Raw genomic sequence first — 27,670 nt, 5'->3', positions numbered from 1 at the left:
ATTGTTCTAAATATAGTATTTTATTTAATCCTGTCAGTAACCCTATGAGAGAGGCACTATTAGTATCATTGCCATTTTATGGATAAAGAATCAGAGAGAGTTAAGGATATTATCCTTTGATTGAATGTAAGTAAGTTAGAGATGAGCTTCCATTAAAAATCAGTAATTCAAAAAATTTTAATGTTTTTCAATTGTTTTATACAAATGCAGAAGTGTATAGTCAATATCTTCAGGTAAGCACTTAACATTGATTAGTAACTAGAACTGTAAAACATGTAATTGAGCATGATTTCATAAATTTCATTAATTTCATTAATAGATATTAATGCATTCTCGTTATAATTATGTAACTATTTTAACAGTTTGATATTTTTCAGAGCTATAGCTGTAGGTGATTTTAGTTGGTATAAGATCATGGCATTAAATAGTATTGAATGTCATGGTGAAATTAACTTTTTTTTTCTATTTGCTTTCAATCCATCTGATTACTTCAAGAAACTATCAGTTGGATTCTAGTTTTTAACACTTTTTTAAAAAGGCAACAGTTACTAGATGGAAAGTTTAGAATATTAGTTTCTATTGTTCTTCTTTTGTTTTCATTTGAGTTTTTCAGAGTACTTTTTGTTACCTTCTATTAGTACTCTATTAATGACAAGTGATTCTTTTTAAAAGTGTTCTCATTGTTCTGAGGCCCTGGGAAGAAAGGCACTTTCATATCATCCTGGAGTATCTGTTGATAGAAAGGCAAATAGAATTGCCCATTTTTTTTAAATTGTTGTTTATTTCTTTCTCTTTATTCATCCAATTTATTTATTCATTCATGCATGCACGTTTGCATTAATATTTTGCCAAGGACATATGGTTGAATTCATATAAGTGCAAGTCATGTTGAAATGCCACTTCTTTCTAAAAATGAGACTGTGGATTTTTTTTCATGTATTTATCAGTCATTTGCATTTTCTCCTCTGTGAGTTGCCTGTTCATATCTTTACTCTATTTTTCTATTGGATTATTTATCTTTTTCTTTTTAATTTGTGATTTAACATCCTTAATTGTAACTATTAGCGAGTCACCTGTCATGTTTTGCAGAGAGTAACCTAAAATAAAAATACATAGGAAACTTTAACAGGCTAGCTGAGCAACAATTGTGTTAACCTTTTTAAACAATAACAGAATTATTATAGTACTTCTATACAATGCTTTTATCCTTTTGAAAAATATAGCCAGAATTTTTTTAATATTTTTTTTGGGCCACGCTGTGCCACTTGCAGGATCTTAGTTCCCCGACCAGGGATCGAACACAGGCCCCAGCAGTGAAAGCACCGAGTCCAAACCACTAGAATGCAGGGAATTCCCCAAAATATTTTTATTATTGGAAATGTTAATTTTTTTAATCTATTCTAAAAATACATTTGGCTATTCTCATATTTTAACCATTTTTGATTTGTTAGGAATAACATACATGTACGTGTTAAGTCTTTTCCAACTCTAACAAAGTTAGATTTCACTAAATCCTTTTTGTCCTGTGTATAGGAAAACACTGAAGACTTAAAACAAATGAAACAGACTCTGCTTGATGCTGAAACTGTAGCTCTTGATGCCAAGAGAGAATCAGCCTTTCTTAGAAGTGAAAATCTAAAGCTGAAAGAAAAAATGGTAAGTTATTTTTGTAATATTTGTAAAAACAGTTACAATGATCAGTACATTTCTGTGAATCTGCAGTGTTTCTCTCAATAGAAAGAACTTGCAAGTACATGCAAGCAAATGGAAAATGATATTGAGTTATTTCAAAGCCAGTTGGAGGCGAAAAAGAAAATGCAAGTTGATCTGGAGAAAGAATTACAATCTTCTTTTAATGAAATAACAAAACTCAGCTCCCTTATAGATGGCAAAGTTCCAAAAGGTATTTTATCATTTCAGACTTATCTCTTTGCAAATCTGACTTTATACAGAAATGTACCTAAAAGATTTTGCAACTATATTGCAATAAACAATTAAAAATCCATTATTCTCTGGTGTTTTTAATAGCTTAATGTGAAGTTTTAATGTCATTTGGTATCAGTATTTATAAATGTTTCCTTGGACCTCAAACCATAAGGGTTTAAAAGTTATTTTTCAAATAAATTGAACCCAATCTTGGACAAGGTGATTAACAATTGGATGAGTTGTTTACCAACACTGGCTCTTTCTTTAATAAATTTTATATAATCTGGTTAAATAATCTAACTATGTATGAAATTTAGATTTACCCAACAACTGCAAGCTGTTTTATTTAACTTACTAAAAATTTCCTAGATTTGCTCTCTAATATGGAATTGGAAAGGAAAATTACCCATCTCCAGAAAGAATTGAATAAGGAAGTCGAAGAAAATGAAGCTTTGCGCAAAGAAGTTAATTTGCTCTCAGAATTGAAATCTTTACCTTCAGAAGTAGAAATGCTAAGGAAGGAGGTAAACACTTTTTTAAGCAAACAACTCTTACCTTGAAATAAAAACCTTTGCAATAGTGCCTTAAATATTTTGCCATATTTTATTTTAAAGTACCAACCAAGAGACTGTAAACGCCTGACTCTGTTAGCAGTAGAAATATGTCAAATTCTAAGAAAAACCATGAAATGCCTGCTACACCAGAAAGTTAGAAAACACTTTAAAATGATAGATGAGGAATTAAAGGCACATGCTGACTGTGTTTCTACTGAGTGTCCTCCATGCAATCCTTACTAGAACCAGAGATTAGAAATCAAAACTTTGAAGGTAAAGTTAAACAGGAGAATATATTGTTAAAGAGATGTCACAATAAAAATATTGCCTTTCCTCAGTCAAACCTTTGCTTAATTTCAATGTCTTGAAATTGAGGTGAGGCAGAGAAAGCTTTTTTCCTGAAAATTGCTTAAGTAGATCATATATTGCTAACATAGCTAAGTTTGCTTTCTTTTCCATAGATACATGATAAATCTGAAGAGCTCTGTATAATAACATCAGAAAAAGATAAATTGTTTTCTGAAGTAGCTCATAAGGAAAGTAGAATTCAAGATTTACTTGAAGAAATTGGGAAAACTAAAAATGACCTAGCAACTTCCCAGTTGAATTATGAAAGCACTGATCAAGAATTCCGAGATGTTAAAAATCATCATATTGAATTTGAGCAAAAATATAAGATGGTCCTTGAAGAGAATGCAAAATTGAAACAGGAAATAGGAAATCTCTGTAAAGAAGCTCAAGAACTTGGTTTAAATTTGGATGCTTTGAAGACAGAGGTTGGTACAAGACACCCTCTAGGGAAATGATCTTTAGTCTTAATGGGGTTTGGCTTCCATGTGTACGTCGCAGAATGCTCTGCTTTTCACATTTACTTTTTCTTATCTTAAAGCTCTCTCAGAAAACCCAAGAACTTCAGCAGAAAACAACTGAGAATCAAAAAAGGTTAAAAGAAGTGGAAGAGCTGAAGGAACAACTAGAAAGTAGAGATTCTAGGCTGCACACTGTAGAAAAGGAGAAAACACTGCTTACTGAGAAACTTCAACAAACCTTAGTAGAAGTAAAAACCATAACCCAAGAAAAGGATGATCAAAAACAACTCCAAGAGAGCCTGCAAATTGAGAGGGACCAACTCAAAAATGACATTCAGGATACTATAAACATGGTAAGGTTCTGCCTGATTAAACTTTGAAATCTCAGAGCCTCTTTAAAAACATTACAGGAGCCATCACTTATTATTTATGATCAAGCAATAACTATAAAATTATTTTCATTGTTTCACATTCTAATGGAAATTATTTTCTATTTCTCTGACAAAGAATATAGACACCCAGGAACAACTACGAAATGCTCTTGAGTCTTTGAAACAACACCAAGAAACAATTAACACACTAAAAATGAAAATTTCTGAGGAAACTTCCAAGAATTTGCATATAGAGGAAAACTTAGGAGAAACTAAGGATGAATTTCAGGAGAAGGTAAGGGGTGTTTCTGTTCAAAGTTTTTATATGCTTGTATATGAGCTTTCTCCTTAACCTCAAACACTTAAGTGCAGAATAGTAATCTCAATCTTATTTATTATTCACAGTGGTAATAACTCAGAATAATTTACACGCTTAAGTCTAATGTCTTTGAAATAACTTCAAATATAACTGCTTTGAAAAGGAAAAGACAAAAAAATACTAGTTCGGACTTTGAGCTGATATTTTTCTGAGGCCTATTGTAATTTACACATCTTTAAAAGCCCCTCTGAATTCTAAGAATGTAAGAAAGATTCAGTGCTTATTATTAATTATGGCTAAAATATTTGTTTTATGTTGGATTTTGTATACTATATTTGTTTAGAGTTTGCTATAGAATCAATGTATGTATCGTATTTGTGCCTATCTTTAGGGTTTGGACCATAATTTTACTATTAGGTGCTTAAATCTTGCCTTAATAATTCATTCTAGGTAAAATGGTTCATTTTGTCCTGAGACCTTAGGAGAATAACTGCTTAACTAGTTATTCAATTATATATAAGAAAAACTAGGATGCTAATGGTGACTTTTAAAGTGAGGTATATTAGTCTGCTAGGGCTGCCATAACAAAATATCACAGACTGCTTGTAAGCTATATGTTTATCTTCTTTGCAGAAATGTCTGTTCAAGTTTTTCCCATTTTTAAATTGGTTTTTTGTTGTTGTTGAAAGAGTTCTTTGTATTTTTCTGGTCATTAACCCTTTATCAGTTATACAATTTGCCAGTATTTTCTCCCATTTCATAGGTTGCCTTTTCACTCTGTTGATTTTGTCCTTTTTTGCACAGAAGCTTTAAATTTTGATATAGTCTAATTAGCTTCTTTTTTCCCCCTTTACCCTGGCACACGATATTCCTGCCTTGGAAAATGAGCTTTCTCTTCTCTCTCCCTATTCTTGAGTCCTTCTCTCCTAGAAAAGCATTTTCACTTCCACTATTATCTTCTGTTCTCAGCTTATCTATAATTTGGATCAACCATGGGCCAAAGGTTCTAGACCTTGATTTGAAATTTATAACTTCTACTTTCACAAGGGGAAGGTTTTTTGAATAGTTTTTTTAGAATAAGATACAACAATGTATAGCTGCTTTTAAACAAATGAAAAATGCAATCATAGGGCCCCATGAGAAGGAGGCAGTAGAGGAGAAGTGAGGGAAAGGAAGAGTTATACTCACTGGGACCAACTGGCTCCTGTAGTATTATGTTCAGGCTAGAAGCGTCCATGTTGATAAAAGAGTCTGTTGGGATTCTCTGGGGCCATTCTGTTCATTAGAGATCTTGAAACCTGGGCTGGAAGTCTGAGATCACCTTGTTCTTGTGATAACCTTGTTCATGCTGGAATCACCCATGTAGATAAAAGAGTAGATCTGGGAATTTTCAGGGGCCCCTCTGTTCATCTGGGTACCATAGAACTCCATTAAGTAGGTCTATCAGGAATCCCTTGGAGTACCCGTTTTCAGTCCTGCTTGATGTGTCTCTTTGTAAGTGCAATGTCTCTAGTGTGTCTCAACAGAAATTAGATTTTACTCATAACCACGGTAGCTGAAATACTTCCTAGGCTGAGTTCAGTTTTGAAATGTACCTTGGGTATCATTATAGAATACTTCCTCTCCATCTGCTTTGTCTTTGTGTATATTCCTTTGTTTAGGAGTAAAGATGCAGGCTTCTGAATTATAATATCTGACAAACTGCTCCCAAAGACTATATGTTCCCCACCTCGTGTATTGGGTTGGCCAAAAAGTTCGTTTGATTTTAAGTAAAAATAAAAGACACATTTTTCATTTTCACCAAGAAATGTATTGAACAACGTCTTCATTGACCAAACAAACTTTTTGGCCAACCCAGTAGTTAGCTCTGTGCGCACCATTGTCAGAAGCTCATGAATATTGCCAACACTAAGAGGTTAACTAAACAAAGTATAGTTTGTCCATATCCACTTTAGAGAATAGAGCAACTACTAAAAATACTAATTTGAAGATTACGTAGCAGTATGGGAAAATGCATATGATCTAAGTGAAAAAGAAAAGCTAAAATGAATCCTATATATGTAAATTAGTTATGATGGCTATGTTTTAAAAAAAGGTAATGGAAAAAACTGGAATGAAATATTTTAGAACTCTAATAGCGGTTGTGTTGGTGACACTGGATGACATTTTTTCTCTTTATTTTTCAAATTTTTTTCTAATGTTAATTATAGATTACTATAAAAACTTTTTAAAATATATGTGGCCAGTATGGAACTGAATGTATTTATTGGGCTAGTATAAGGTTATATAGTGACACTCTAATTTCATGCCAACAATTGTAATGTCAGTCTTTATCTCCTTTTACCAAGGAGTTCACGTTTTAAGTTACCTTTGGTTAAGACTTATTTATGGATAACTGAATTTATATAACATGCTTTTCTTAAGCAGTAAATGAAAATTGTATATTAAGAAAAGATGAATTATGCTATTATAATGTGAGATATATTTCTACCAAAATTATTTTGCCCTCTACATGTAATAAAACTCCAGCTTTGGTGAGTATGACTACCTCTGAAAATAAAGATTAATTGGGAATAGGGGGTAGGGAATGATTTCCAGCTTTTAAGGAAAAAAATAAAGTGATAGAGTTCAAGGCGGCTTACTTTTTCATAAAGTCAGGTTAACCCATCATACATGAAGATAATTGTTAATTATCTATAGCTGTCCAGGTAGTTCGTGTCAGTGAACAAGCACAAGAGCACACACTCTGGAGCCAGACCATTGGATTCAAAACCTGGTTATTCTTCCCTGGGTGACCTTGGGCAAGTGACCTTGGGCAAGTGACCTATCCTCCCTGGTATTGTTTCCTCATCTGTCAAATGGAGATAATACTAGTACCTACCTCATAAGGTTATAGTGATGATTAAACGTGTCAATATATGAAAATAGTGCCTAGTACATATATAAGTAATATATGTTGGCTATTTTTATTATTATTAAAATTATTATTAACTAAGAAATTCTTCTTTAATGTATTTATATTTTAGATGGTTGGCATAGATAAAAAACAAAATTTGGAAGCCAAAAAAACCCAAGCACTGACTGCAGATGTTGAGGATAATGAGCTAATTGAGCAACAGAGAAAGATATTTTCTTTAATACAGGAGAAAAATGAACTGCAACAAATGTTAGAGAGTATTACAGCAGAAAAGGAACAACTGAAGACTGACCTAAGGGAAAGCATTGAAATGGTAGGATTTGGCACTGTATACTTAGCAATACAGTTTTGTCTTTGTACATTTTAGATTTTTCCAACTTTATTGAGGTATAATTTACATGCAATAAATGTATCTGATATAAGAGTACAGTCTGATGACTTTTGACAAATGTCTCTACTTGTGTACCCTCCACCTCAGTCAAGATGTGGAATATTTCCATCACCCCAAAAAGTCCCCTTGAGTTCTGATCTATTTGATCCTAATCTTACCCTCTGCCCCATATAGTCACTGTCCTTCTTTTTTTTTTTACCTTAATCACTTAATCACATTGTTTTCACCTGCCTTTCCCTTCTAGAACGTCATACAAATAGAATCACACAGCATACACTCTTGTGTCTTCTTTCTACTCTCCTGCTTATCGCTGGGTAGTGTTCCATCGTATGAACAGGCCACAGTTTGTTTAGACGTTATCCTATTGGTAGAAATTTAAGTTATCTCCACTATTTGGCTATTTTGAATAAAGATGCTGTAAACATTCATATACAGATCTTTTTATGAACATTTTTTTTTTTTTATTTCTCTAGGGTAGCTATCTAAATGGAAAAGCTGGCTCATAGGTAGATGTATATTTAACTTGATGAAAATTTCCTAGACTGATTTCCAAAGTAGTTGGTACCATTTTTCATTCCCATCAGCAAATTAAGAGAATACTGAGGGCGCCACATCCTCACCAACACTTCATAGTATCGGTGTTTTAAATTTTGGCCATTCTATTGGGTGTGTACCTCATTGTTTTCACTTGCCTTTCCCTAATGACTAAAGATATTGAGCATCTTTTCATGCTTATTAGCATGAAATGGCTTATTGGCCATTGTGTATCTTTCTATAAATTATCTGTTGTCTCAGTGATGTGTTATAGATTTCAGTGTACAGGTCTTTTCCATATTTTGTTAAAGTTGTTCCTAAATGTTTCTGTTCTATTTACGCTGTTGTAATTTTTTTATTTCACTTTTAATTATTTGTTGTTAATGTTTGCCAATATTTTCAAACCTACTTTATTTTTTGTTTCTAAATTTAGGGACAATATAATGTGTCTAGATTGAAATTAATATTTTGAGAAGTTTGCTATGGATCATAGTAGAACCTGACCTTTTGTGTAGTTTTCCGTGTTTCTTGGCATTGTCTGTTTGGTTAAAGTTGATGAATGTAAATAAGAATACAGACAAAAGTCATATTCGTTTCTCAGTCTCTGGCTTGTGATGCTTTTGTGATCTTGATACTTGAGAAAGTCACTGTTTAAGCTTAATAACTAGGATTAACCCACTTTATGCTAGCAAAGGATGCTGCCGTTTTGAGCTTGCTATTAAGCAATGTATAAAACCAAAGTCATTCCAGCATATGACAAGCCCATAACTATATATATATATATATATATGTCTCATATATCATCTGTTGTCAACAAAAGCTTAGAAAGTCTCTTTTGGCTTAGGGGTAGAAAATGAGCAAACCTCTCATGATAGAATACAAAATCCACTTCTAATTCTCATGATAAGAATGTAAGATGAGCAATAAAGAAACAGTATTAAAAAAGCAGATTCTTGACCTTTATATGATTAAGACGCTCTTTTTTTAATTAGTCTTTTCCAATGTAGTTTGCCATGATTTCTTCATTTTCAGGCTAAAGTAAATGCTGATTTTTACCTGATTTCATAAATGTAAGCTAATATATTAATCTCAGTGTTTTTTTTAATTCTAGACCATTGAAAACCAGGAAGAATTAAGAATTCTTGGAAGTGAACTTAAAAAGCAACAAGAGATAGTTGCACAAGAAAAGAGCCATACCATAAAGAAAGAAGAAGAGCTTTCTAGGACCTGTGAAAAACTGGCAGAAGTTGAAGAAAAGCTGAAGGAAAAGGTGACTTTTTTAAGTTATCTTCCTGGTCATTTTTTGTGACTAAACTTTTTCTTTTTTTTTTTTTTGTAATAAATTTGATTCCAGCAGACCTGAATTCCAGAAATAATACATACCTTGCCAATGAACAGATCTTAATGCTAATATTTTGGATAATTTCAACTCCTACTGAGATGTTAACTAACATCCTTTGTGAGGATGATATTTTTTTAGTCTTTAAATGAGAGAGGGGGCCTTCATTCATCTAAACGAATCATTTGATATATTCATTCATCAAATACTGTACATTCGTACAGTACCACCATGGGCCAGGCACTGTTCTGGGCTCTTGAGATACATTAGTCAACAAAACAAAGATTCTGCCCTTATAAAGATGTATTAGTTATTCTCTAAAATGTAAGATTTATCAGTACAGTCGGCCCTCCATATCTGCACATTCTGCCTCCATGGATTCAACCAACCACTGATCAAAAATATTCAGGGGAAGAAAATTCCAGAAAATTCCAAAAAGTGAAACTTGAATTTTGCCATACACAGGCAACTATTTACATAGTATTTACAACTATTTATGTAGCATTTATATTGTATTCAGTATTATAAGTAATCTAGAGATGAGTTAAAGTATACTGAAGGGTGTGCTTAGGTTATGTGCAAATACTATGTCATTTTATATAAGGGACTTGAACATCCACCGATTTTGGTATCCACAGGGATCCATGGATACCAAGAGATGACTGTATTACCATCTCTTAGATATTTACAATAAGGTGCTACTGTAAAATTTACAGAAGAGCTAAGACCCTTGTAACAATTATACTCCCCAAGTAATTCTAAAACGCACCCACCGAGATCTTTCTGTATATTCTAGGAGTAGTGCCACATGCATTATAGATAATATATTGTGATTTCCATTGTGCTTCTGTATTTTTTTTTCCTAATATGGGTTCTCTTAATTCTCATCCTTTTTACTGTAACTTAACTGAATATATTAAAACCTTCCATCTATTTCATATTCCTCCTAAATAAGTGAAATCAGTAAGTTTATGTAAAAGTTAATGCCTCATTGTTTGTTTGGGCCACCCCATATGGACCTTATTGGGAATGAAAACAAATTATCCAAGTTTTTAAGAGAAGTGGAATTATAGTTATTTGGCAGTTATATCTGCATATTTAGTCTCTTTTTTAATTTTTCTCATTTTCATTTCTTTGATTAACCTAGTGACACTATATTAGTTTCCTAGGGCTTCTGTATCAAATTACCATAAACTTGATGGCTTTAAACAACAGAAATTTATTTTTTCACAATTCTGGCTCTTAGAAGTTCAAAATCAAGATGCTGGCGACCAAGCTCCCTCTGAAGGCTCTAAGGAAGAATCCTTTCTTGCCTCTTCCTGTCCTTGACTCCCAGCTGTCCTTGGTACCCTTGGCTTGTAGCTGCATCTCTCCAATCTCTGCCTCCGTCTACATATGACCTTCTCTGTGTCTCTGTGTGTCCTTTTCTGTCTCTTATAAGGACCCTCTCATTGGATTTAGGGCCCACCTTAACCCAGGAATATTTCTTCTCAGTCCTTAAGTAATTACATCTGCAAAAACCCTATTTTCAAAGAAGATCACATTCTCAGAGTATGGGGAGACTTGAATTTGGGGTGGGACACTATTTGACCCACTGTAGGCACTATCTAAAAGGTAACTTTACTTTTAGTGTTACTTGTCTGTTTATACTGGAGTAGTAGGCAGGGCTATGATAATGATTATTTCAGTTTGGCAAAGTATGTTTTACATAAGAATTTTAAGAGGATATAGACAAAATGGTAATTATAAAAACTATATTTCTTAAGAGCCAACAACTCCAAGAAAAACAGCAACAACTTCTTAGAGTACAAGAAGAGATGACCGAGATTCAGAAAAAGACGAATGAAATGGAAAATTTAAAGAATGAACTAAAGAACCAAGAATTAACATTGGAACGTATAAAAACTGAGAGGCTAGAGTTGGTTCAGAAACTTCATGAAAATTATGAGGAAATGAAATTCATAACCAAAGAAAGAAATGATCTAAAGGAATTACAGGAGTCATTTGAAATAGAGAGAAATAAGCTTAAAGAACACATAAGAGAAATTGAAGCTACAGTAAGTCATACCCTTTTCTTTCATCTATTAAATGTTTCTTTAAAAACTGAGTCAGTTGGAAAGGGGGAGGCAATGTTGGGATGATGTTGTTACAATTATTCTTTAAATTTAACTTGCTAATAAAGGGTCTAGAAACAAAAGAAGAACTAAAAGTGGCCCACATGCTTCTAAAAGAGCACCAAGAAACTGTTGAAGAACTAAGAAGAAACATTTGTGAGAAGACAGCTCAAATAATAAATATTCAGAAGAACTTAGAAAAATCCAATACTGAATTGCAAGAAAAGGTTTGTCTTTTCTTCCTTCACTCCTTGTCCCCTCTTCCTTTCTTTCTCTGAAAGAAAAATAAGCAGTAGGTAGTGACTGAGTTATGGTTCATTCATTTATTGAGTAGTATTTGTTGAGTGTCTAATGTAGCAGGTACAGTCCTGGATTATAGAAATAAAATGGGAACAAGGTGGACAAAACCTCTGTGATCATAGAACTTACTTTGTAGTGGAAAGAGGTTCTCAATAAATAAGCAATCAAATGAACAGGATAATTTTAGATAATAGCAAATGCTATGGAGAAAATGAAACATTGGGGTAACTGGACCAACCTATGTTAAAAGCCTACTATGTGCCAAGCATTGAGACTGTGGCTATGAATAAGACATTGTTCTTTTTCCCCAATATAGGCATATACAAAAATCTCTCAATTCCAGTATGACAAATGCAGAAATATGCTGTGCAAAGCTACATGGTACCACTAGTGATCATGGAAAGGGGGAATCAATCTGTACACATAACAGATTTGTGCAGTAGCATTAGAATTCATCTGAGAATGGGGGTCATTCATTTGTTGAGATATAATCTGCTCAATTCTGATTTTTCTCCTGTTGCATTTGGGAACTGGTATAGAAATGAAGCATGCAACTGACTGGATTGATAATTTGTTGGTAAAGTGTACTTTGGATGTAAGCTGGAGAAAAAAACAATTATGACAGACTATTACTAGCAGAAAAGTCATGAATAATAGCTTGAGTAGGAATCAAGAGGAAATGAATAAATAGGAGTTTGTGCTCCATGGTAGGCAATGAAGGTTCAAAATCACTTTCATTGCTATGGAAAGTAGCCTCATCTTTTCCCTTTAAAAAATTATGATAACACTCTCTAGATAGTAACCTTGGTATTTTATGAATATCACAAGATCCCAGTGCTTCATGAGGAACAGGAGCTACTTCCTAATGTGAAAGAAGTCAGTGATATTCAGGAAACAGTGGATGAACCAGAGCTATTGAAAGAACAATCCAAAACCAAGGATTCAAAAACACTGGCAAGTGTAGAAATGGAAAGTCTCAGGTTGACTGAAAAACTTCAAGAAAGTCACGAAGAAATAAAATCTCTCACTAAGGAAAGAGACGATCTTAAAATGACAAAAGAAGCACTTCAGGTTGAATGTGACCAACTGAAAGAAGAAATTAGAGAAACTTTGACTAAAGTAAGTTTCATCCTTTCCTCCCATTCTAATAAGTGTTTTATAAATAAGTCTTTGGGAAAAGGGGCATTTATAATGTTCCTACCAATTTTCTTTAAATGTCTCTTAATTATGAAGTGATTGGAAACAGAACAACTAAAAATTGCTCATAATTACTAAGAAACTATGGAAAATGAGTTGTTTTCTTAAATATTCAAAATGATTTAGAAAAAGCAGTGTTAAATTACAGGAAAGGATAAAGTCAAAAACACTGTTTTCTTCCCTTGTTTAAACCTATTTCCCCAGCATCCCATAACACGTTACCATCTTCCTCACTGATCCAGTCAGAAATCTGGGAATCGTTCCTACTACTATCCCTTCCTCCCCACTCACTCTATAATCCAAGAACCAAACCTTGTTGATTTTAAGGTGTGTGCCTGTGTGTGAAATCCTCCCACTCTTCTCTCCACATTGCTGATACCCTAATCCGAGTCACGATTATTTCTCTCTGGCTTTGTGCAATAGCGTCCTACCTGGCCTCCCCATTCATATCATACTTCTCTAATTCACTCCCCTTTCTGAGCCCAAGTGATCTTTTCTTCTTAAAACCTTTTAATAACTTCTCATTGCTCTTGAAGTACATACCAGCGTGCTGCTTCACATGAGCTTTGAGACCCTAGATAGCAGACCTTGCTGGTTTCTAGCCCTGTTTCACCTCACTCTTCCTCCTGCTCACTGTGCTCCAGCAACTCTCGTCTGTTGCTCTTCTGCATCTCATGGCTTTCAGATGTTCTGGTCTCCCTTCCTGTAGTATTTCCATAGTCCTCTTTGCCTCACAAGCGCTCTCATCTTTTAGATCTCCACTGAAGCTTTCCATCCCCTAGGAAGCCCTTCCTAAGCACTCACAATAGGTTAGGTTTGCCACTGGTAGCCTGAAAGAACCCAGCACCTCTGTTTGGTAAGATCTGGTATAATACGTATCTTTCCTTCTAAAGTGTGTAAGTCTCAAAAAGGCAGATCATGTAAAGTGTCATTTCCCGTTTCATCTCCAACCTCTAATAGGATACTGACAACACAATGAGTACTCAATAAATGTGTTAAATATCTGAATAATGGAAGAGTGGGTGAGTGGAAATATTGTTCTGTAAATGAGCTGTTGAATCCCTGACTTAATTGTTTTAGAAAGTATCCTTGTTTCTTTTCCCCTAAAATAAAGTATCTCTGGATACCGACTGTATTGTTTTATGATCCTCTTAAGAGTCAAGCATCTCAAGACAAACAGGAACAGTCCTTCGATATGAAAGAAAAAGACAATGAGACTAAGAAAATAATGAGTGAGATGGAGCAATTGAAGGAGCAATTCAAAGTCAAAGATTCAGCACTACTAAGACTAGAAATGGAAAAGCTTGAGTGGTCTGAGAGACTTCAAGAAAGTCATGATGAAGTGAAATCTATAGCTAAGGAGAGAGATGACCTACAGAGGCTACAAGAAGTTCTTCAATCTGAAAGGAGCCAACTCCAAGAAAACATAAGAGAAATGGTAGCTAAAGTAGGTTTCATCCTTTTTCGTGTGTGTGTGCTTAGTATTCTATAAGCAAATATCTTGGTAAAAACTAAACCTTTGGGGAAAGGAATTAGTTACAGTGTAATGGTTATAACGTTTTCATAAATTTCTTGCAATTTCCTTTAATAATGAAGCACCTAGAAACCAAAGAGGAACTTGAAGTTGCTCATTGTCACCTAAAAGAGCAGGAGGAAACTATTGGTAAATTGAAAGTGGATCTTTCAGAGAGGGAAACTGAAATATCAAGCATTCAACAGGAATTAGAAACAACAAATGACGAATTACAGAAAAAGGTAAATTGGGAGTAAAGGCACAGTGGGAGAAAACTTAAGGGAGGTAGCTAACTGGATTACAAAGACTACGGTTTACCTCCTAAATTGTTTTAGAAAGCATACTGGATTTTTTTCCTTAAAAAATATACATACACATATATATACATATATAAACACACGTTTTTATGTGTGTGTGCACATAAGTATATTTTTGGCTATTATCTTATTTTATTATTATTTTTAAGACCCAAGAGCTTCATGAGAAACAGAAACAATTTATTACCATAAAAGAAATCAGTGAAACTCAGGAAAAAGTGAGTTGGAATGAACTGGAACAGTTAAAGGAACATCTCAAAGCCAAAGATTCATCACTACAAAGAATAGAAAGCGAGAGGCTCAAGTTGACTGAGAAACTTCAGGCAAGTCAAGACGAAATAAAAACCATAATTAAGGAAAGAGATGATCTGGAAAGGGTGCAGGAAGTCCTTCAAAAGGAAAGAGACCAACTCAAAGAAAACATTAAAGAAATTGCAGCTGAAGTAAGTTTCCCTCTTATAATGTTTTTGGATATAAAAATAGTGTTAAAGTGATAATGATGATGTTCACTACTAAGTTTGATTAATTTTCCTCCAATCATAAAGGGACAGAAAATCAAAGAGGAACTAAAAGCTACTTACATTCTTCTGAAGGAGTACCCAGAAACCATTAATACAAGGAATAGTTCAGAGAAGACAGATCAAGGAGCAAATATTCAGAGAGACTTAGAAATTTCAGATGCTGAATTACAGGCAAAGGTAGGTCTTGTTTTGTTAAGTTGGAAAATGACATCTGATTATTGTGTTCATCATATCCCTTACGGAAGAAAATAATGCATACGTTAGACTAAAATGTAAAGATGATTACCTTAATTTTAGAGACAGTTCTTTTTCCTAAAATTTTCTGTCTATGTCATAACTTGTTTTATGATTTTCTCAGATTCAAGAACTTCAAGAAGAAGAACATCAACTTCTTAAGATGAAAGATGTCAGTGAGACTCAGGAAAAAATATGTGAAATGGGAAACTTGAAGCAGCAACTTGAGGCCCAAAAGTCAACCCTGGAAAATACAGAATTAGAGAACATAAGGTTAACTCAGAGACTCCATGAAAATCTTGAAGAAATAAGATCTGTTACAAAAGAAAGAGACGACCTTAGGAGTGTGGAGGAGACTCTCAAAGTAGAGATAGACCAGCTCAAGGAAAACCTAAGAGAAACCACAATTAGAGTGAGTTACCATCTTTCCCCCAACTAGTAAATATGACATCGTGTCCTAAAAGAGCCATGGTTGATAGAGTTGGTGAGGTTGTAAAATTGGTCCAATCTTGGGGAAGGCTGGAGGGATGGATATATGATAATATCTTCCAAAGTTTTCAATAAGTGTATGCATTGACCCAAAAAGTCCAGTTATTGCTGTTTATCCTGCACACATTAGCACAACTGTGCAAAGATATTTGTACAAGTTGCAATAACAAAATAAAGCAAACCCCAAAACAGGAAAAATTCTAACTGTCCATTAGTAGAGACTGGTTGAATCAATACAGCACATTCAGACCACGGAATACCAACCCACAGGTAAAGAACGAGATAGAGCTGATTTGGAAGTATCCTGATAGAGAAAAGGGTTACGTTACAGAGTAGTGTATCTAGAATATATTGACATCTAAAAGTCATTTAGAGGATGAGAACTGGGAGGCCTAAGGAGAGAGGGGAATTTTTACTTCTTACCCTGTACCTTTCTACACACGGTTGAATTGTATTATTCTGAACGTATTATTTTTCTTTCTCTAATAATAAAGGACTTGGAAAAACAAGAGGAACTAAGAATTGCCCAAATGAATCTGAAAGAGCACCAAGAAACTATCAATAAACTCAGAGGAATTGTTTCAGAGAAGACAGATGAAATATCAAATATTCAAAAGGCTTTAGAAAACACAAATACTGCCTTAAAAGCACAGGTATTTCTACTAATATCTAAGTAACTGAGAGTTTGAATCAAGTCTTTTGTATTATGAAACAGGATATCAGTTAGCCTAATATACATAGAGACTTACCTATTCAATTTAGAAACTATTAGCTTTTTCTCTATATCTATCTATATCCTAACTTATTGTATGATTATCTCAAGATCCAAGAACTTCAGGAGAAGGAACGTCAACTTCTTAAGGTAAAAAATGATCTCAGGGAAAATACATATCAAACAGAGCAGTTGAAGAAGCAATTAGAGGCCCAGAATTCAATCCTGGAAAGCATAGAAACAGAGAAGTTAAGGTTGACTCAGAAACTTCAAGAAAACCTTGAAGAAATAAAATCTGTTACTAAGGAAAGAGATGACTTGAGAAGAATAGAGGGAACCCTCAAAATGGAGCAAGACCAGCTCAATGAAATCCTCAGAGAAACAAAAGCTAAAGTAAGTTACACTCGTTCCTCTTCCCAGCGAGTTAATGTGATGTTTTCCTTACATCAATGAACCCTTCTTTGAGATGAGTGGTACCTTTGGTGAGAAGTAACAGGATACAACCTTTTAGGCATGTAATTTGGTATTATTTTTGAAAATTTTAAATTCTGTAACCAGCATTTTCTTCATGGACTTTACCCTACATGTACACTTACTCAATTTTTAAGGTCAAGAAAAATATATATGTGTGTATATTCATAACACGCACACACACATATACCATAAGGTTGTTCATTATAGCAATTTGTGATAAAAAATAGGAAATAACCTAAATGTCTATCACAAGGAAACTGGGTAGATAGAAGCAATATGTCAGGATACGTGCAACCCTTAAAAAAATGAAATAGATTTGAATGTTCTAATTTGGAAGCTCAAAATAACTCTTAGGGGGAAAAGCAAGTTGTAGAATAGTATGTGTATAGCATGTTTACCTCTGAAAAATATGAGTACATTGTGGGGAGGTGAGGACAGGGGAAGGGAAAGCCGATAACTTTCTAACAACATCAAAGATGTGGAGTAAGAAATAAGAAATGTATTATTTTTACTAAGAAAATGTATCACTTTCATTAAAAAGAAAATACTAGTTAACATTAAGCTGTGTCATTGTTTTTTAATTTTTTCTAACAATAAAGGACCTTGGAAAACAAGAGGAACTAAGAATTGCTCACGTGCGTCTGAAAGAGCACCAGGAAATTGTTGATAAACTCAGAAGGATCGTTTGTGAGAAGACAGAAGAAATATCAAATATGCAAATGGATTTAGAAAATTCAAATGCTAAATTACAAGAAAAGGTATTGAGGGGGTCATGGCGCTTATATGTTTGGATACCTGATTTATTCCTAGAATAAAAAGTAATGCCTAAAATCCCTGAGGGATGTAAAATGCTTTAGCCACATTAGAAAACAGCTTGGTAGCTTTTACTAGCACCGAACCATATACCTGCCTGTGGCCCAGCATTTCCACTCCTTGGCTATGTACCTAAGAGAAGAAAGTGCACACTTCCACGTAAAGACATACAAGAGTGTTCACAGCAACTTCAATCATAATTGCATAAAACTGAAAACAACCCAAATACCTATCAACAGGAGAATGGATAAATACATTATGATTTATAAGTTTAAAAGCAGGCAAACTGATCTGGGATGAAAAAGGTCAGAATAGTGGTTTGTTCTAGGAAGGGACACATAGGAACCTAATGGTGAGGTAAGTAAATGTTCAGTATTAATTCTGAGTTGTATTTTAATCTGAGTTGTAGTTACATAGCTGTATACATATGTCAAGAATAGTTGAGCCATATACACATAAGATTAGTGTGTAGTTATATAAATTATACCACAAAAAAAAAGTAAATCCTGTATGGAATTACACAGAATATTAATGAGTGACATGGGAAAACTGTCTTAATCAGCTTAGAAACTATTCTTTATCCCTCCCTAAGAAACTATCTAACCCTAACGTTACGATTATCTTAAGGTCCAAGAACTTAAAGCAAATGAACATCAACTTTTTAAGTTAAAAGAAGAGGTTAGTGAGACACAGAAAAAAATGTGTGACATAGAGCGACTGAAGAAAGAATTCAAGGCCCAAAGTTTAACTCTGGATAAAATAGAAATGGAGAACTTAAATTTGGCTCAGAAACTTCATGAAAACCTTGAAGAAATGAAATCTGTAATGAAAGAAAGAGATAACCTAAGGAGAGTAGAAGAGACTCTGAAACTGGAGAGAGACCTACTCAAGGCAGACCTGCAAGAAGCCATAGCTAGAGTGAGTTGTGCTCTTTCTTCCTGTCAAGTAAACATGTTTTTACTGCAAGAAGTTTGAAAATAAGTGATACTGTTGGTGAAAATTTGAATGTTATAACCTTTTAGGGAAGCAGTTTGACAATAGCATTTTAAAAATTATCAACATATACATTTGCTACAGCAGTTTTGTAGAAATTCATCCTACCAATATATTCACATATCTGGACAGAAATACAGCAGCATTCACTACAACATTGTTTGTGATGAACAAAATCAGAAACAATCCAAGTATCTACCAGTAAGGCACTGGCTAAGTGGTGTTTGTCTGTATAGTGGAAAACTAAGCATAAGAATGGGACACTCTTTATGTGATACTGATTTAGAAAGATGTCCAAGTGGTATGAAATTTGAGAAGTAAGTGGCAGAGTTCAGCATGTGACAGGACTGCGATGGGTGAGGCTAGGGACAGGGACTTGGACTTTATGTCCTTCTGTACTCTTCTAATTTGGGGGTGGCATGGAGGTTGTTTTTAACTATGAACATGGGTTTTTTAAGATTTTGTTTAACTAGTTCATTGTTAAGAAAAGGTAATGTGCCTTTATATCATATTTCTCAATTTCTTCTAATAACAAAGGATCTGGAAACACAAGAGCAACTAAAAATTGCCCATATGCATTTGAAAGAACACCAAGAAACTATTGATAAATTCAGAGAGAGAGTTTCAGAAAAGACATCTCAGATTTCAAATATTCAGAAGGATTTAAATAAATCAAAAGACGAATTACCGAGAAAGGTATGTGTTGTTCTGTTCTTTGGGGGAATAACTGTGCCCAAAATTACTTATGGAATGAGAAAAGACATAGATACAGATATGTCAATATAGATATATATGTACATGTACTATACTATATGTACATATACATAGACACTATTTTCCTTTCTTTAAGGAATTCTGTTTGCATTCTAACTTGTTTTATAATTATGTCAAGATACCAGAACTTCAGAGAAAAGAGCTTCAACTTCTTAGAATGGAGGAAGACGTCAATAAAACTCATAAAAAAGTGAATGAAATGGAACAATTGAAGAAGCAATTTGAGGCCCAAAATTTATCTGTGCAAAATGTGGCAATGGATAACTTACACTTGACCAAGAAACTGTATGAAAGCCTTGAAGAAATGAGAATTGTAGCTAAGGAAAGAGATGAGCTAAAGAGAATAAAAGAGTCTCTTAAAATGGAAAGAGACCAATTCAGAGAAACACTGAGAGAAATGATAGCTAGAGTGAGTTGAGAATCTTCCCCTATCTAGTAACTATTTTTAAGAATCAAGCTTTCTTGGAAAGGGTAACAGTGTTTTGTTTTATATTTCCTGGAAACGTCTACAAACATTAAAGGATAATGAGGGAAACTATTAATTATAATTTTTCACACAAATAGAAAATACAGTTTTAAAAGAAGCCAAAATGATGTTATTCAGATATTACCACTTTTTTTTTTTTTTGGTAAGAACATTTTTTTTAATTGAAGTATAGTTGATGTACAATATTATATGTTACAGGTGTACAATATAGTGATCCACAATTTTTAAAGGTTATACTCTATTTATAGTTATTATACAATATTGTCTATTCCCCACGTTGTGCAGTATATCTGGGTAGCCTATTTCATACATAATAGTTTGTACCTCTTAATCCCCTACCCCTATATTGTCCCTTCCCCCTTCCCTCTCCCCACTGATAACCACTGGCTTGTTCTCTATATCTGTGAGTCTGCTTCTTTTTTGTTATATCCATTAGTTTGTTATATTTTTTAGATTCCACATGTAAGTGATATCATACAGCATTTGTCTTTCTCTGTCTGACTTATTTCACTTAGCATATTACCCTAGAAGTCCATCCATGTTGCTGCAAATGGGAAATTTTCATTCTTTTCTATGGCTGAGTAGTATTCCATTGTGTATGTGTATGTGTATATATATATACCATATCTTCTTTATCTGTTCATCTGTTGATGGACACTTGGGTTGCTTCCGTATCTGGGCAATTGTAAATAATGCTGCTATAAACATTAGGGTGCATGTATCTTTTCGAATTAATGTTTTTGTTTTTCAGAAAATACCTTTTTTTTTTTTTAACTTTTTATTTTCTATTGGAGTATAGCCGATTAACAACGTTGTGATACTTTCAGGTGCACAGCAAAGGGACTCAGCCATACATGTGCATGTATCCATTCTCCCCCAGACTCCCCTCCCAATTCTTTAGTTTTAAGAAAAAAATTGTTAAATAAAGCAGACTGTTTTCTTCAGTGTAATTTTTTAAAGGGTTTTTAAACCAGGAAATAACATTATTCTCAGTGGAGAAATATTTGTAAAAGATTAAATATCTCATTTCTCTACCTCTACACGATAGAGTTTTAAACATAGGCTCTTGTTAGTGAAGTTAGAAAGAAGAAAAGCAAGATGAGTATAAAAAAGGAAGTTCTACTAATATGTCTATTTATAGATATTCAGAATCACATATCTCAAAGAACTGAACTGAATCCCTCTATAAAATTCAGACAAATAAGAAATTGTATGAAATCTATAAAAATCTTATTTTCATATTTCATTCTCATGTTCATCATTATCTCATAGTAAAGAAATAATAAAATGGAAAGCAATACCATTTGTAATCTCAGTAGAAATTTCAGACAGTTGGAAATCATCTTTATGTGGGCTCTAACTAAATTTATAGACTTTCATTCAACAAATATTTATTGAACAATGTTTTATTTTGCACTTTTAATCAGAAATACAAAATATAAACAGGATATGAATTTTCTGTTCCAAGGTGCTGGAAAGAATATATGAACAGGGCTTGGAACACCACAGGTAGTATACTTGGTTTTGCTAGCATATATGAGTTGGCAGCAGTGATTCTAAGACAGAGATTTGGAAGAGTAGGAACCAGAGATACATCTAAAATCCAATTTGCAACTATAGATAGTAAAGCAACAAATCCTATCTTCAAAACATATGTGGGTTTCCCACTTTTTCCAATGAGTTGAGGTCACTCAGCATAAGACTTAGTGTTACTGTTATTCATTTTCTGAGCATTTTTAACATTGCTTTTGAGTTGCATGTGTGATATTTAATTCCATTATTGAAAAGATATAAAAATGTAATCAAAGTATATGATTAGACATTGTATGTTAATATAGTTACAGCTGAAGCCTTGCTTATTTCTTTGTATCAAAGCAGAAGCAACAGAACCACGAAGAGGTAGTAAAATATGAAAAAAAATTACTGTGTGATGGAAACCAACACCTTACAGAAAGCCTGAGAGAAAAGTGCTTCAGGATAAAAGTAAGTGCTCTCCTGTTAATATTACAAATGATTATTTGTAATACCCTTCCAAAGGCCTAATGTGGAATGAACAGATAATGCTCAATATTTTTCTAAACTTTATAATCTAGTACAAGTATGTATATGTGTACATATATACGTGCATACACCACACACAGAAAACAGAGGAGTTTGTGATTTTAAGGCCTCACTGGAAAGGTGATGTTTGAGCAAATACCTGAAAAAGGTAAAGGATCAAGCCACACAGGTATACAGGGAAAGAGCAGTATAAGCAGAGGGAACAGCAAGTAGAAAGCTTCTGAGACAGAAGCCTGCCTGGTGGGTTCCAGGAACATCAAGAAGGAGGATAGCCAGTTAGAAATGAGGTCAGGAGTTAATGGGGAAGAGGCAGGCTGTGGGGCCTTCAGCGGACTTTGGGTTTTACTGTGAGTAAGACGGAGAATCCCTTGGACAATTTTGAGTACAGAGAGACATGATCTGAGTTACATTTTAAAGGAATGTTATTGAAAATGAGTGGAAGCAGGAGGGCCATGTGAAAGACTAATTTCAGTCATCCAGGCAAAGGTGATGGTGGCTTAGCCCAAAGAGGTAGCAGCAGAACTGGTGAGAAGTGTTCGGATTCTGAATACATATTGAGGGTAAAGCCAACAAGATTTACTCTCACCCCTGTTAGAATGCAAAGTCCCTCAAAACTTTTTTGTGTTGGTTAAGGCTGTATCACTTAGAAAAATTCCGGACAGAAATCAGCATTCAGTATGTATTTCTTAAAAGTACAAATGAATGACTCTGCAGTGCTGCTCCATACCATGATGTGATTCATTCCGAGACTAAAGGAAGAATCCCCCCTCCAACATCCCACATTAATGAACATCTGTCTAGCTTTTCCTTAAATTATAAAACAGAGAGCTCGTTGTTGTCAGAAGCCCCTTCTATAATTTAACACCCTGAACTAAACGTGTTATTTATTACATGACTGTAGCAACTTGAACTTAATGTGTTCTTCCACCTGTACTCTGACCAAGGGCTCACTTGCCTAGCCTCTCGTCATTTGTGTTGATGGGCCTAGGCTCATTGAGTGTCTTCCACGTGCAGGCACTGTCCTGGGTGCTTTACCTCATGAGATGGGTTTTATTGTCCCATTTATAAACAAACAAACTGAGGCTCAGAGAGGAAGTTTAGTGGTTACCCAAGCTCACATAGGTAGTAAATTAGTAGAATCAGGGTTTGAAACCAGGTCTGACAAAGTAAAACTTGGGCATAGAAGCATTTTTACAAATATAATTTTATTTCCTTTAAACTATAATGTCTATATAGATTTTATAGATTGCATAGATATAGATGTTATTTAATATTTGATCCCCTAGAAAACTTTGTGGCAATTATTGTGGTCTTCATTTTGTAGTGGTGAAAATGACTCAATGTTTCCCCAGTCAGCAAGTGGCAGAGCTAGAACCTGAACTCAAACTCTGATAAAAGGTTAGAAGACTTGGATTCTAGGCAGATAATAGAAATGTGTGAAGAGGCTCCACCAAGTTGACAAATAACTAGTTTGATTCTTAGTCACCTATCTGCTCACTTACACTGCCTTCTGTAAATAGAAGCCAGCATTCAGCCTTGAGCTACAATACATACTAGATTGAATTCACTCACATTTCTCTTCAGACTTTGTAAATAAATGCTCCTTCAAATCATGGATGTTCAAAAGACCAAAAGAAAATGCAGCAAAATGATAACAATGGTTGCTTCTGGTTTTCTTTGTTATATTTGTTTAAATTCATTTAAATTTCCACAATAATCTCTATAATCCAAATTCAACAATAAGAGTTCGCTTTTGTTTATAAACACAAAGGTCGTAATTTATTTTTCTCCTACAAAAAGTATTAAAGAATTAAGTTTTGTTGCAATTCTAGGGCTGAGACTATTTCTTGTTAAATTAGAATGAATTGGTAAATTGAATAAATTCTAATTTTCTTTAGGAGCTTCTTAAGAGATACTCAGAGATGGATAATCATTATGAATGCTTAAATAGATTGTCTCTTGACTTGAAGAAGGAAATTGAAACACAAAAAGAGCTTTCAATTAGAGTAAAAGCAAACCTCTCACTTCCATGTCCACAAAGCAAGCATATTCAAAAACTTCTCACTGCAAACCAAAGATGTTCCATGGAATTTCATAGAGTCATGAAGAAACTTCAGGTACCATCTTTTTTAGTAATATCTTTGTAAATATCACTATAAATTTCCATTACAAACTTTAGTGTTTAAGTCCTGCTTTGAGAGTTGACATATTTGTTATTTTAGTGTATTTACTACTGAATTAAAGATTATGTGGGTCTAAGAACAGTGTGTGCAAGATCCTCAATGCACCTAGGACCTGTTTATTCAACAAAACCTGAGCTTTGCCTATGGGCCTAGACACTGTCCAGGTGTTCAGGAGACAAGTATGAATAACATCTCAAGGATCTCATAGTGAGTTAGGCAGACATATAAACAGGTAATAAGTGTAGCAATAGAAGTACGTTTAGATTATATGACATACCAGATAAAAAGTTAAAGAAGATAAGACTGTAGTAGAAGACAGACTCAAATGATAAAGCTTGGAGTTCATTTTGTAAATGAGACAGAGCCATTGGACAGTTATTTTAAGGGGGTGGCAGTAGCATGATCAGATTATCATTTTAGATAACTTCACTGCAGACAAAGAAGAAATGAGTTTGTGGAGGATAAGCCTAGTGGCAGAGAGAAGAGATAAGAGACAGTTACAGTGGTCCAGATGAGCTATTATGAGCGACTTTACTGCTAGGGAAGGATTCATAGGAATGGAGAGGACAGACGAGATTAAAGAAACATTTGGCAGCTTAAGATAGTAGTTCATGTTGGTGGTGGTGGAGGTACGGGAGAGAAGTTTAGATTGAGTCCCAGGATTTGGGCTTAGCCAGGTTTGTGGAGAGTGGTACCATTAACTGAGATAGAGAGGGAAAAGAGATGAGGTGTTTAGTTTGAGATGTTTTGAGGTAGAGAGAGATACCTAAGACAGAACGTCTAAGAAGGGAGACCAAGCAGGCATTTAGTCGAGAGTCTGAGGCTTGTCAGGAGAAAAGTCAGGACTAAAGATAAAGATTTGGGATTCATATAGGTGATAGATTGCACAACATGTGTAAGGTCGCCCAGAAAACATAATAGAGGAATAAGAGTTTGGGGATAAGTTTGGATAAGATCCGAACTCCAGAAAAGATAGTTCTCCAAGAGACAGTAGCAGAAAAGAGCAACTCATGGGTTCAAGGTTAGAAAAGTCAAAGTGACAGAAAAGAACCAAGCAACAGTGCTATTACTTAAGTCAGTGGATGAGGGTACGTCAGAGATGAAGTAGTCAAGAGTGGCAGATGCTTCAGTCAGCTAGAATGTGGACTGAAGAGATCTCCTCAGTTTTTTGATAATAGAGCTCACTGGTGACATCTGTCAGAGCAGTTTTAGTTGAGTAGTTAAGGAAAAGGCCAAATTATAAGACTTAAGGAATGGTGGATGTTAAGGAAGTAGGGAGCTGGTATCTGCCCTTCCTAGGTGAATTGCCCCTTATGCCCTGATATTCTTCCACAAACCCTGGCAATCAGATATCCAGAACTTATTGAGGAGATCCGTGAAGCATATGGCATTCAAATTATTGTCACCTTAAAGCCAAACATCTAAATATGCTTGACAAGTAAATCTTGGGACACGTCATACCCATTTTGGTTACCCAATCAAGGTAGGCAGAAGATGTTGAAAATGAATCTCAGGTATCTAGCTGGGAACTGGGTGATTGATGACATAATTAACCAAAAGGGGGGTAATAGGCAAAGGTGGGTTTCTAGGGAAAGGAATCATGTGCATTTTATTTATTTTTTATTTATTTATTTATTTTTTCATTTTAAATCTATTGAATTTGAGGTAACTGTAGGACATCCATGAGGTATATCCTGGGGCAGGTCAGAAATATGGAACTAGATGGAGGCCTGGAAGTTATTCTCCCAACTTGCTGAGAAGAGAAAATTGGGGATAGAGAGAGGCTCTTTCCTTCTCCCTCACTTACCAGAGGATATAGATAATAAGAGATGCCATCCTGCCTCATAGTCTCAGGGCTTTAAAACTTCATCTCAATGTGGTACAAGTTTCATTTCCCAATTTGTTTAATGTTTTTCTGCAAGTATGTGTTAAGCCATGTTACAAAGATAAAGGAAGAACAACATGAATCCATCAATAAACTTGAAGTGGCTTTTATTGATGAAGTGGAAAAGCAAAATGAACTGCTAATTAAAATACAGCACCTTCAACAAGATTATGATGTACCGCCCAAGGAATTAAGGGACCTCAAATTGAGCCAGAGTATGGATCTGCATATTGAGGTACAATTTGTTTAAAATGGGTTTAATTAGATTTCCAGCCTTTTTATCAAGTAGAAAAGTACCTTTTCATATGTTTAGAGTCATTTTTATTTACCAAAAATTAAAAATCAGTTGCAGAATGACAGCTGACCAGATGTAAAGAGTGCCAAGTAATAGTCTAGCCTCCTTTCAGAACCCCAAAGATACAGAAAGTAGATGTAATATCATCAAGTGGGAATTCATGGAACCCCAGAATAAGTTTCCGAATGCCTTCTAAAACTTCCTAGATCTGTGACTGGGAGTCAGAAACATTTTTATTACAACAACTCTGCATGAAGTGTCCTTCTCCCTCTCAGCAGTATGAGGCAGGCATTCAATTCCCAAAACCATGTACAGCCTGTTTTATGCACAGAAAACTACATCCATAAACAATTCATATTTTGTGATTATTAGTCACAGTTTTATAGTTTTGAGGGATTTTAATTCTAACATGCAGATTTGTAGACGTGCCTCCGTTATAGGCTATACACCAAAATTTTATTATCAAATAGCTAAAGTTTTAAATTAGAATTATATTTACAGTACTTCAAAATATTAAGAATAAGAGTTCAGTAAGGTGTTTTCCCCTTTTTATGATCTTTAGATTAAAACTTTTCTAATGTTCATGTGATTCAATGCTTATTTTTCTCAGGAAATTCTCAAGGATTTTTCAGAAAGTGATTGCCATAGCATAGAGACTGAATTTCAGCAAGTACTAAGCAATAGAAAAGAAATGACCCGGTTTTTGGAAGAGTGGTTGAATGCTCATTTTGATATAGAAAAGCTTAAAAATGGCATCCAGAAAGAAACTGATAGTATTTTTCAAGTGAATAACTTCTATAATAACAAAATAATTGTAAGTAGTAATTTTCGTGTGCTACCTCATTCTTTTTGTTGTTGTCTGCTTTAATTTTTATACCTCATTTGTAAAAAGACTTAGAGCAACTTAATTTTAAGTGTTTTCTTAAAATTTATATGTATATGCTTTGTGAAAAAAAACTGTGTAAAACATCTTCTGCCTCTAATGTATTATGCTTCCTTAGGATAATTAAATATATATTTATACTTGTAAAGAAGATAACAAAATCTTGGTGTGTAGTAATCAATTTGTTACACACAGATTTGGAATCTGTGGAATCCGGCATCCTCTGGCAATTCTCCTCTTTCTTTTCTCACTTCTCACTGCTTCT

The 27,670-nt window shown here is 34.3% G+C and overlaps 1 protein-coding gene across 7 annotated transcripts in view; it reads left to right on the top strand.

The window, feature by feature from the left end:
• CENPE (centromere protein E) overlaps window positions 1–27,670 on the top strand; it is a gene marked incomplete at its 5' end in the record, with an annotated part of 73,312 nt that overhangs the window by 26,830 nt on the left and 18,812 nt on the right. For 3 of the 7 annotated variants that reach the window (XM_082462730.1, XM_082462729.1, XM_082462727.1), the window contains 26 exons: window positions 1,534–1,656; window positions 1,738–1,903; window positions 2,296–2,450; window positions 2,942–3,256; window positions 3,370–3,642; window positions 3,797–3,955; window positions 7,006–7,209; window positions 8,933–9,091; window positions 10,927–11,217; window positions 11,343–11,501; window positions 12,403–12,693; window positions 13,928–14,218; window positions 14,368–14,526; window positions 14,751–15,044; window positions 15,147–15,299; window positions 15,481–15,768; window positions 16,340–16,498; window positions 16,669–16,950; window positions 17,631–17,789; window positions 18,472–18,762; window positions 19,375–19,533; window positions 19,730–20,020; window positions 21,974–22,081; window positions 24,058–24,276; window positions 26,265–26,462; window positions 27,133–27,336. In XM_082462730.1, the coding sequence (XP_082318856.1) occupies window positions 1,534–1,656; window positions 1,738–1,903; window positions 2,296–2,450; window positions 2,942–3,256; window positions 3,370–3,642; window positions 3,797–3,955; window positions 7,006–7,209; window positions 8,933–9,091; window positions 10,927–11,217; window positions 11,343–11,501; window positions 12,403–12,693; window positions 13,928–14,218; window positions 14,368–14,526; window positions 14,751–15,044; window positions 15,147–15,299; window positions 15,481–15,768; window positions 16,340–16,498; window positions 16,669–16,950; window positions 17,631–17,789; window positions 18,472–18,762; window positions 19,375–19,533; window positions 19,730–20,020; window positions 21,974–22,081; window positions 24,058–24,276; window positions 26,265–26,462; window positions 27,133–27,336 (5,550 nt within the window). The remainder of the gene's footprint in view (window positions 1–1,533; window positions 1,657–1,737; window positions 1,904–2,295; window positions 2,451–2,941; window positions 3,257–3,369; window positions 3,643–3,796; window positions 3,956–7,005; window positions 7,210–8,932; window positions 9,092–10,926; window positions 11,218–11,342; window positions 11,502–12,402; window positions 12,694–13,927; window positions 14,219–14,367; window positions 14,527–14,750; window positions 15,045–15,146; window positions 15,300–15,480; window positions 15,769–16,339; window positions 16,499–16,668; window positions 16,951–17,630; window positions 17,790–18,471; window positions 18,763–19,374; window positions 19,534–19,729; window positions 20,021–21,973; window positions 22,082–24,057; window positions 24,277–26,264; window positions 26,463–27,132; window positions 27,337–27,670) is intronic. The other 4 variants (XM_082462733.1, XM_082462731.1, XM_082462728.1 and 1 more) reach the window with 3 other exon arrangements.

The sequence above is a fragment of the Balaenoptera physalus genome (genome assembly GCF_965194825.1).
Source record: "Balaenoptera physalus genome assembly, chromosome: 5".
NCBI classification, from domain to species: domain Eukaryota; kingdom Metazoa; phylum Chordata; class Mammalia; order Artiodactyla; family Balaenopteridae; genus Balaenoptera; species Balaenoptera physalus.
The sequence above is the reverse complement of the archived record's forward strand: the minus strand, read 5'-3'. Positions and strand labels throughout refer to the sequence as shown.